This window comes from Leptidea sinapis, chromosome 9 (genome assembly GCF_905404315.1).
Source record: "Leptidea sinapis chromosome 9, ilLepSina1.1, whole genome shotgun sequence".
NCBI lineage: Eukaryota > Metazoa > Arthropoda > Insecta > Lepidoptera > Pieridae > Leptidea > Leptidea sinapis.
In genome coordinates, this window is record NC_066273.1 from 13,348,269 (window position 1) to 13,359,996 (window position 11,728).

The following is an 11,728-nucleotide window of genomic DNA, read 5'->3' on the forward strand; positions in this document are numbered from 1 at the left end:
ACCATCCAATTGTCAGTAAAACTGCTTGGGAGACATTTATACACATCACCAATAATTAAATTATTATCACACTCAATTTTCTACAATAATGTTCAATCACTGAATGTATAAATAAAGTACGACTCAATATCACACCCCTAAGTAGCAAATAATGTTAAACAATGTTGTTTCAACAAACAAAAAATAATAAACAAGGAAATTAGGTTGTTTATGTAAGAGAAAATTAAGTTATACTCGACCTTAATGTGCAAGACATAAGGTCGAGATTGTCTCACGCCGGTAAGCAACTCTTTCGTAACATAAAACTAAATTTCAGGATGCAGTTGCCAGACCGCCCACTTTGGCTGCTGTCCGGACAACGTCACCATCGCACGAGGTCCCAATAACGAGGGTTGTGGATGTCATTACACCGAGTATGGATGCTGTCCTGATAGGTAATTTGTTTCTAAAATAAATTTCTTAAGGACTCTATAGGAGATCAAATGAAATACGTTATAATTTTTAAAACTTTAAACAAAAATTTGGTTGTATGATGTAGCTCTCTCTTTGTCTAGTATTTAGAATAGTATGAAATAATATTATTTTTACTAACCCAATGAAGCAGCATTTTTATATTTACAGTATTTTATCATGCTAAAAAAAATCTTAATGTGTCTCTATTTTAATTTATTCTGGCGAGCTAGATCCATAGTGGATAATTATTTTGAATTAAAATTTACGTCATTGTATAGTCTAATAAATTTTTCAGACTCTAAAGATGATTGACAAAATTATTGGGGATTTGTTTATTTTTCAAATAAACAAATCCCAAATAATTTTAAAACAAATAACTAAATAAAATAAAAGGTCGCTCGATGTTCAGTGAAGTCAGTCTCATTTATATAAAATGAAATTGTGTTTTTTTTAATGAAAATAAGGGACGAGTACGTTCAGCTGATGGTAATACGCCCTGCCAATTACAATGCAGTGCCGCTGAGGATTCTTGAAAAACCACAAAAAATCTGAGCGGCAATACAACTGCGCTCGTCATCTTGAGACATAAGATGTTAAGTCTCATTTGCCCAGTAATTTCACTAGCTACGGCACCCTTCAGACCGCAACACAGTAATGTTTACACATTACTACTTCACGGCAGAAATAGGCGCCGTTGTGGTACTCATTATCTAGCCGGAATCCTGTGTAAAGGAGCCTCCCACTGGTAGATTAGACTAGTAATTATTTTTGTCCTATGTATCCTCTCAAATGCTTGGAAGTGGGCCTTTTACTGTATTTTAAAATGCTTTCATGTTATTTTCTAACTTACAGTATGCCATAAATCTGCATTAAAACGTACACAAAAGTTAGCATACCTACGTCATACTTTGTAATTGTACTTTGTGAGAATAATCTATTTTCCTACCCCCTTATTCATAATGGTCCGCTAACTTTAAACAGCCGCTAAGGAGTGTTTTTCTTATTCTGACTTAGGTCAAAAGAAGAAGACAGAGTGAGAATTAGCAATGCTTGAAGTTAGCAGACTATTATGAATAAGGGGGCTAATCTATATCTAAGCTATTACGTAAATTTTTTCGTGATACATACCTATAATTGTATAGGTATGTGTCATCGGAGACCTTTCCGCTCAATAACCCTATCTTAATTTGAATACAAAAAATATATTGGTACTTTCAATTTGTATCATTATGAGTTATGACGTTTGGTTCTTTTATTTTTAGCCATCTTTGCGAGATTTTTACAAAATTGTTCCTTCAGAAAAGTAGAATAGCACGAGGAATAAATCATTTTAATGATTTTTGCTTCGTTAGGCCAAAGAAGTATAACTACTTGCGTGCATACATAAGTACACACACCCTTTTTTTTTCGTTTACCAGACATACAGCAGCGACTGGATATAACTATGAAGGCTGTGGCTGCCACACGTATCAATTCGGGTGCTGTCCTGACGGTGTGACGATATCCAGTGGCCCCGGTCTCGCGGGCTGTCTCTGCCAGCATTCTCCATTCAAATGTTGTGGTGATGAAGTCACAGCGGCTACTGGACCGGATGGAGCAGGATGTAACTGCGCGAACAGTAAATATGGCTGTTGTCCTGATGGAACTACTGCTGCAGCAGGGCCGAAATTCCTGAACTGTACAAATATACCGATAAATAGACAAGGTAATGCTACAAATGTAAGAAGGGTGTTGAGTAGAGAGTTCGCTTTATTGTGTGTCTTCTACCGCATTTATATATAAGCACAATAGTATAGTCAGGCCATAAGGCTTGGTACAATAAAATAATTCAACCAACTTATATACACATTCAATTCACACAAAATATTACCTTAATCTTAAATACAAAAATAAAAGAAAAAACATAAGTTTTTTCTATGGGAGAGGAGGACAAGTGCGTCACTTGTTGTTTTTTTATCACCGCGAGCCATTCCTGTTGTAACAAGAGAAGAATCACAGGAGCGTTGCCAGCCCTTTACTTAACTTTACACGCTTTTTCTTAAGGTACCCATGTCGTATCGTTTCGAAAACAGCGCACAAGGAAGGTCAATCCACAGATCTTACAAAACCGCACTGCGGAAGAACGCTTTACGCTACACATCCAGATAGTGGGGATGATATCTTAATATTCTTTTTCTATCTCGCTGTATATCCGTTAGAGATTTTCTTCTCTCTTGCATTACATAGATTTTTCTATGAATTAAATTTGATAAAATAACCAACGCAAGAGAAAAATAGTTGTTTTGTTTATAATATTACTTGTATAATATAAGGAGACTTATTTTTTCAAATTATTACAGAGGCTTGTAGTCTGCCGAAGGACAGCGGCGAGTATAACACTAACGTCATAGACCGTGCAGTCGTCACAACTAAGAAGTGGTACTACGACATGACGTACGGTGGATGCGCACCTTTCTGGTACTTGGGCTTCAAGGGCAATGCTAACAGGTTCTCAACACAAGAAGAGTGTCAAGATGTCTGCGTTCATCCAGCGCCTAGAGGTAAAAGGAAAAGGGTATATTATGCATAGTTCTTAAATAAGAGTCAATTTTATTTGTCCTTTGAAGTAGTGCAAAAAGAAAGTTGGAAAATTTTAATATTTATTAATATTTGTCGTCTCCAATCCGGGGTATAAACAGGAACACCCCTTTGTTGCATTGGTTCATCATCAGCCGGAAGACGTCCACTGCTGGACAAAGGCCTCCACCAAATACTCATCCAACGTATTCCGGCGATCTTAATCAGATCGTCGGTCCATCTTGTATGGGGATCCATCCATGGGTTGGTGTGTGCTTTGACGGCAAGTGAGATTTCTTCTTTTTAGTTCTCCAGACTTCTTCCTTATACTTTGGTAGGGGCCTCTCCGCACTACTACTACGAATCTACTACCACTAACCGGCTCCTTGAGCAAATCGAATTGACTACAGATTCCTCGTTGCAGCTGATCTCCATGATAAGGATTCTTGGTGATCTCAACGCACACCACATTGGATTGTACGGCTCATCATCACACGATCAAATTTGAATGTCATTGAAACCGATATATATTTTGTTCATAGACGCGTGTAAATTGCCGTCATCAAAAGGCTCGTGCACAGGATATAATGTGAAATGGTACTACGATTCTAACCAAGAACGATGCGCCAAGTTTATCTACGGCGGCTGCCTCGGCAATGATAACAGATTCGACTCCGAGGAACTATGTCAAGCCAGTTGTAGGCCTGAGAAGACTGAAGGTTTGTGTCGATATTAATTATTTTACTAGTCACGCGTCCGTTCTGAGAGTTCTTACAGAGCGTCGTGGTATTTCCGACAAATATAATATTTCAATTAATAAAATTAAATATTATATTGATACCAGTGGGAGGCTCCTTTTGCACAGGATGCCGGCTAGATTATGGGTACCAAAACGGTGCCTATTTCTGCCGTGAAGCAGTAATGTGTAATCATTACTGTGTTTCGGTCAGAAGGGCGCCGTAGCTAGTGAAATTACTGGGCAAATAAGATTTAACATCTTATGTGTCAAGGTGACTTGTGAATGTTTCTGGCAAATAAAGAACTTTGACTTCGAATTAAATATTTAAGGCATGTAAATAGTTTAAGAAGTTCATTAATATTTCTAGAGCAATGCAAACAGCCAATTGAACAAGGAAGCTGCGCTGGCTCCTATCTCCGTTGGGGCTTCAACCCGGAGACGCGAAAATGCAGTCAGTTCATCTGGGGCGGGTGCGAGGGTAACGCAAACAGGTTTAATTCTGAAGCTGCCTGTATGATGCAATGCAATGCGCCTGGAGTACCTCAAGGTATGTATCAATGAAATCAGTATAATATAGTTTTAATCTTATTTGTCATAGGGAAATGGGCGTTCAATAAAATGCATCCTCCCTCAAGTTTGTACGATTTGTGAGACATTCATTTACCAGTGGGAGGCTCCTTTGCACAGGATGCCGGCTAGATTATGGGTACCACAACGGCGCCTATTTCTGCCGTAAAGCAGTAATGTGAAAGCATCACTGCGTTTCGGTCTGAAGGGCGCCGTAGCTAGTGAAATTACTGGGCAAATGAGACTTAACATCTTATGTCTCAATGTGACGAGCGCAATTGTAGTGCCGCTCAGAATTTTTGAGTTTTCAAGAATCCTGGGCGGCACTGCATTGTAATGGGCAGGACGTATCAATAACCATCAGCTGTACGTCCTGCTCGTCCCTTATATTATTTAAAAAAAATGTAAGAAAACGCATGATTTGATAGCAATTCCGAAAGCTTTATGAGAGGAATTCGCATGTATGAATGAACAGGGCATAGAAAGTTAACACCTAGAAAGTAGAACCTCGTTAAGTCGAACCTCGATTAGTTGAAAATTTCCAAATCTCGAAAAAATGTTTTTTTCCCTTCCCTTCAAACACCAAAACTTCCGTTACTCAAAATCTCAACCCTTTCTCTATTAGTAGAATAATCAGTGAGTCCCTCCAAGCCATTTTAGTACATATCTTATCTCCATAAATTGAAAAATTTTTTTTTACCTCTGTATCTCGAGCATAGCAATGTTTTATTTTACAACCTTTTCAACTCTATTATTTGAGAACTCTATTATTTATTACCTCTGTAGTTCGAAGAAAAATATGTTACCGACCTTAAGAATTTGCCGATAGTATACAATTTAGAATTACCACGAATTAATATACTTTAACATGCGTTTGCTTTCTTGGTGTGAGGTGTTTGATTTTATTATTTTTGTTTAATATTATAATTTCTGGGAAGAGGTGAGACAGTTGCTCATGGGCATCCGCAACACCAGGGATCAAGAAATGCGTTGCCGGCCTTTAAGTTGGGAGTATGTTCCGAGTTTGAAAGTTCTTAAGTCATATCGGTTCGGGAAAACAGCAAGTAACTGATTCCAAGTTGTCATGCGAGGTAAGATGTTTCTCGCAAAATCATCTGAACAACTCATTTGACTACTACCCGTGAAATATGCGGTCAAAAGTTGAAGAGAGAGCCCACATCTCTACGAAACGGCAAAAATCAAGCTGATCGGAGATGACTTTATCGATTAATTGATATTTAACTAATTTCTTTACAACTTTCTTGACTTGGATTTTCATTGTTGTTTTTTTATCATATTATGCACTTTATTAACATCGTAGTTATGATGTAGTTTAGAATTTAAACAATCATATAATATACTATTTTCTTTTTTTTTAATCTTCTCGCATGTTGTGTTTTCTACTTCTTATCTTTATTATCTAACATTTTTCTTTCTTGTTCCTTCAGGTGATGGTTTTATTTTTATTAATATTTACTTTATGCACTTGTGATTGGGTAGTGACTATCTCAATATTTTAATGCCAGTTTTTATTACGATTGGTAACAAAAAATATAAATTTTCTACAAGATATACAATTAAAGATGTAAATGTAAAAATCTTATTCGGTTTGTTTCGGTACAGTTCTTTGATCTTATTATTAACTTAGTCAAATGTTTTGAGTTTTCTTTTGTGTTAATTCCGCCAATATTTGTCTTTAAACTATTCGACACGTATTTCGCCTCTACACGAGGCATCCTTAGGAGATGTTAACTCGCCAAACTCTGGCACGAGACGAGGCGAATATTGGCGGAATTTACACTAAAGAAAACTCAAATCATTTGGATAATTATGGATTTCAACAAAGTAACGCCTACTTCAATAAATTTTATTAACTTTATTTTATGAAATCTGATATAGTATGACTTTAACAAGACTTTGTTGTAATATTAATGACAAAAGCCTCAAGTATTCGTGATGATATTTTCATAGACACTCGTAGAACCTGAACAAATCTTTTTTTTTATATTGGTATTGTCACTTATCAATCACTGCATCTCTTCACTAACTGCACAGCACGATGCAAGTTGCCAGGACCAGTTGTCGGGACCAGCACGGGGAAGTATCCCATGTGGTCGTTCAAGCAAACAGAGAACAGATGTGTACCGTTCTATTACACTGGTGATGGTGGGAATGACAACATGTTTGAAAGTGAACAGGACTGCGTAGAAGCATGTCCTAGTGCCTATGGTAATTGCTTTCCTTATAATCATTTTGTATTATAAAGTCAATCGAAATGCTTTATTATGTAATCAGGAATCTTCGAAACTGCTTTTTATTTCTTCGCATATATTTTAGACTAATTCTTATTCATCAAAGGATCTATAATTTATATTAACTCTATTCTATATTTCATATGATTGTTTTATTATATGTTGCATGTCGTGCCTCATAATTAAAGATTATAGGGGCCTCCTATAGCTGGGAATCCAAGAGTTGGATTCTTGTAAGTTATTGGGAGAATTTTCACACGCATCCGATCCGTACCCGTAAAAATACGGTCCGGTGTAGTCTTAGAACTATTTCTAATATTTGAGGGAAAGAAATCGGATGATGAAGCCGGATCTAGTGCGTATAATAGAAATAGTTCTACGAATACTTCTGACCGTTTCACGGATACGGAACGTATTCGGATCGGACGTAGTGCGAAAGCGCTCTAACTCAAAACCCGGCACCAATTATCATCATAATCTCACAACATTACAAACAATATAATCTACTACAAGGATTGCGCTTTGGCGATTCTTAGGAAAATTTTCCCTCAGCTGAAGAAAATTGCAGATCACTCGAATGTTGTAAGAATTTTAGGTATTTACTTCAAACTTTCATATTCATTCATATATATAAGCAGGAAACGGTATTATAATTTAGATGGTGTTATAATAAATCTTTATAACTACATTTTGTACGTATTTGTTTGTTTTTATACAGTTCCAGATGTATGCACCTTGCCAGCCCACCCAGGTGACTGCGACCGCTATGAAACACGATGGTTCTTCGATACGAAGCTGACAAGGTAAATATATTTATCCTTCGTGTTCAAAAGACACAACCATTGAGGTAATGTTTGTATATCGGGCTACGTACTTTGCCACATCATCTCTGGACATTGCTGGAACGTGAAGTCCCCTCCCGTTCCCCTTTCACCCCCTCGCGATCGCCCTGTTTCGTTCACGACTGCAACACTCTGAATTCTTGGGTTTTACAAGAAACCTGCGCGGCATTTCATTGTTATGGGCAGGGTGCATCAATTGCCATCAGCTGAACGTCCAGCTCGTCTCATCTGGCACGAGACCTGTGCCAGATTGTGGCGAGACTGAGGATGCCTCGTGTAGAGGCGAAACACGTGTCGAATTGTTTAAAAACAAATATTGGCGGAATTAACACTAAAGAAAACTTAAATCATTTGTATAATTATGGATTTCCGCAAAGTAACGCCTACTTCAATAAATTTTCACCCCTAATTGTCATAAAAAGGGGCCTGAACTTTACCCAACGTGTGGGGAATATACTAGCGCATTCATTTCACCATACGATTCTTCATTGTCTTAGGTGTCGTCAATTCTACTACGGTGGGTGTGGAGGAAACGAGAACAACTTCGCAACAGAGGCCGAGTGTGAGAACAGATGCTCGGAGGAGGCAGCTGTCACCACCACAGTGCAGCCCACCAATCGCTATTGGAACGGTATGTTAAAATATGGCACTCAATATAAATAATAGCTGTGTTTGAAACTTATAAATCAAATTCAAATATTTTTATTCAAAATAGGGTATGATATCTCTTTTTGACAGTCAAAAACCACCACCCATTCAAAAAAGAAGAATGGGCGCAAGAAACTCAGCGGGCTTCTTTTTTATACATAAAAAATTGGTTAGAATATAATATCGTACAATAAAATTTATTATTTACTAGCCTGGGGGTGCTTGCTCATTGCCAATATGTGGATTCATGTAGAAAGTCATTTATTTTATAGTAACCTTTACCACACAAACGTTTTTTAACATTTCGTAATACATTTGTTTTGAACATTATCTGGGATCTTGTTGTAAAAGCATAGATGTACAATGACCCATAAAAGACTTACTAACGAGCCGAGTAGTAGGCATATTAATTTGCGACGAGATTGAATATATAAGTACTTACTGACCTTAGTTTCTATGGTCTGTAGAAACATGATGAAACGGAAGAAGTTAGTAAAGATTACGAACCTAATTTTACGGAATTATCTAAATGATGAAACTGCAAACAAAATTTACTGTTTTTAGTTTTATTAGTGACAAAAAGTTACGATCTACATTAATTATAATATCTATATCGCACCTTTAATAATATATCATTTATATAAATATGATATTCATCATTAAAAATATCATTGTTATTTTTCTCTTCTTTTTAGTCTTTTTGCTCCATAATGGTGTAGACCTCTTGCTACTCTTCTCTTGAGCCACGAGCATTCAGTTCATTTCTGTTACACTTTTAATGTTATCTTTCCAACGCATTTGCTGTTGGTCGCTTCTCATCCCAAGTCTACATGCCACTCTAGAAGACTATCTAATATCTGAATATGATGTATTCAGAACACTAATTAATTAAAATTAACACTTTTTATAAGGTACGTGTCAGGTAAGGAATGTATCATAGAGGTCTTACTCATAGAAGAAGAAATTAGTGACTTTTGGTTACTATGACTACAAAAAAGTTATTACGTTGTCATGAGTATAATGCGCAGTGGAAGCGTGCTGGGCCCATAACCTGTTATATGAGATAGAGCAGAGTATCAGCAGTAGACTATGAGCAAATCAGTGCATTCACCATTATTTAATATAAGAAAACAATTTTATAAATTAATTACAACTTTTTATTCTCATGACAACAATGATATTATATACAATAAAGAGGTAGATATCGCACTAGCGCGCGCAAAATGTTGTAGACAAATTCAGACAATTGTTGTAATTTCATTTAGTCGGTTAATAGCAGCGAGCTAAGCCGAACGTTTTCGTGGCGTGACAATTATAATCTAAAATGCCAACCTGTGTGTTAAGAAAATGTAAAAACTATGTTTGCAAGATATATAAGTGTGAGGGTATTTCATACCATACGAAATTATATAAAAGAACATCGTATTTGTATTTTATCACGATTTTATTTCTTAATAGCTGACCCAGCAAACGTTGTATTGCCGATATTAAAATCGCGATACAAAAGTAACTGTTGATCGTAGATGGGTGAAAATTTGAAGTTGTATGTATTTTTTAATGTTGACTCATAATCAAACAAATTTAAAAAAAAATGTCACAAAAATTAAAAAAAAAATTCGTGTGGACCACCCTTAACATTTAGGGGTATGAAAAATAGATGTTGGCCGATTCTCAGACCTACTCAATATACTCACAAAATTTCATGAGAATCGGTAAAGCCGTTTCGGAGAAGTACGGGAACGAACATTGTGACACGAGAATTTTATATATAAGATTTACAAATAAATCTCGAATTATTAACGTGGTGGTTCGAGCAGGATAGAGAATATGATCTCAACTGCAGCGCGACAAGGACAAATAGTATGTGTCATAGATTAATCAACCAGAAGTGAAATCGTAGGCAGAATACATAGTGGTTGTAACCGCTTTATTGCGGAACTTGAGTTTTCTTGTTAGTTCGTGAGCGTCTTTCTTAAATAATATTATGATGATTATAATAAGTTCTGGCTTTCAAAGTCTTATAATAACGGTGGTATAGAATGAGATTAGTAATAGCAGGCTATTTGATATTTTATTAGTACTTAATCTTGGAATGTATGTAACGTACTTAGAGGTCTCCTCGCAAAATCGACAACGACATATTTGGAACGATACGATAATACTCCGAATATACCGCAACTACCCTGTCTGCTGCGGGATGATCAAGGTATTATATTTTAGGACAATTTAGGAAATTATGTTGTAGGGTAAGTAGCGGACGTAGACAGTAAGTGCTATCTGTTTGCGTAGGAGTTTTTTCAGTAAAACTGCCCTTTCGGTATATCCCATGCTAACTGCAGAAGAATCAATGGATCATTTTCTGCTTCTCCCATTATCTTATTGTAATAAAATCTCAACAAAAATACATTCATAAATAATATAATATACAAGAAATAATAATTGTAAACTTAAAACTTTTTGGGAGCCGTCGTTAGTAAAATTGTAAAAATGGAACCCTTACTGTTAATACATTTCGGTTTTGTTTTGATATGTCTGTATGTTTTTTATTATTTTATGTACAAATAATTTATATCATCAATATGGCTTTATATTTTAATCAACATTATTATTTTTTTAAATCAATAGCACCTAATTTACCTAATTTAAATGTAGTTTTACTACTTTATAACTTTTATTACATGAACTCATGAATTAGACATGACTCAGTAAAAAATCATATCTGGTGAATGCTTCTGTGTTTTTATTATGCAAATACGGAGCAATTAGCAAATTAGACTTATCTCTTTTTCTTTGACGTGTAATTGTAATGTAGTGTGCTATTGCAATGTTAAATTATTCATGTGTGCGTTTGTGTATCATTTACAAACACCGAATGTTGTCTAGGTAACCTATCTATACTTTTAAATATCATTGCATGACAACGTTATTACTTTTTTTGTAGTCATAGTAACCAAAAGTCACTAATTTCTTCTTCTATGAGAATGTGTCAGTCCCAAAAGAAGATCCAGTCGGCCACTAGCCAACATATCAGATTCATGACTTTACATTCTTCCAGATTATTGCGTGCCCGAAGCGGATCCAGGACCATGCACCCAGTTTGAGGAGATGTGGGCTTTCAGCGTGACGAGCGGCACTTGTAAAAGATTCCGCTTTGGAGGCTGTGGTGGTAACAACAACAGATTCCCCGACCTGAAAACGTGTTTGAGCATCTGCGCGCCAGACCAAGGTAAAAACCACCGAGTAGCAATATACTTCATATTCTAAACTAAATTTTATATTAATTTTCTCTGAGCACCGAGCAGAACTTAGTCAAGGACCCTTTCACTTGATCGCATCTGATAGGGAACAGTCCACGGACTGCTTTGTCTTTAGTGTTCCCAACTACGATCAGCCTTTCAAAGCTTTCATCTCTCTTCCTCAAGGGCAAGGACAAGTTTAGATATAGTAGCTTTAGCAAAATTTATGAACGATGTGGGACTCAACGAAACAACAGTGGGACACGAGTGGTCGCTGGTTCCAGTCCTGCATAATTCATTAAGTTTGGTTATAAATTTATTTGTTTCGTTTGTATTGTGTTGTAGAAGTGTGCCAACAGCCCATGCAAGCGGGCCCGTGTCAAGGATCCTTCATGAAATGGTTCTTCGACGCAGCTACCGGATCCTGCTCTTAGT

General features: G+C 36.5%; 2 protein-coding genes across 3 annotated transcripts in view; one reads left to right on the forward strand and one right to left on the reverse strand.

Moving 5' to 3' along the window:
• Positions 1–11,727, forward strand: part of LOC126966104 (papilin-like) — a 42,419-nt gene extending 30,692 nt beyond the window's left edge. Inside the window, exons 23-32 of the mRNA XM_050809978.1 lie at positions 317–434; positions 1,872–2,158; positions 2,793–2,993; positions 3,552–3,728; positions 4,116–4,295; positions 6,371–6,544; positions 7,286–7,370; positions 7,907–8,040; positions 11,113–11,283; positions 11,639–11,727. Coding sequence (XP_050665935.1) covers positions 317–434; positions 1,872–2,158; positions 2,793–2,993; positions 3,552–3,728; positions 4,116–4,295; positions 6,371–6,544; positions 7,286–7,370; positions 7,907–8,040; positions 11,113–11,283; positions 11,639–11,727 — 1,616 coding nt within the window. The remainder of the gene's footprint in view (positions 1–316; positions 435–1,871; positions 2,159–2,792; positions 2,994–3,551; positions 3,729–4,115; positions 4,296–6,370; positions 6,545–7,285; positions 7,371–7,906; positions 8,041–11,112; positions 11,284–11,638) is intronic.
• LOC126966157 (baculoviral IAP repeat-containing protein 6-like) overlaps positions 1–11,728 on the reverse strand; it is a 312,407-nt gene that overhangs the window by 145,677 nt on the left and 155,002 nt on the right. The gene's annotated exons all lie outside the window — the stretch shown is intronic.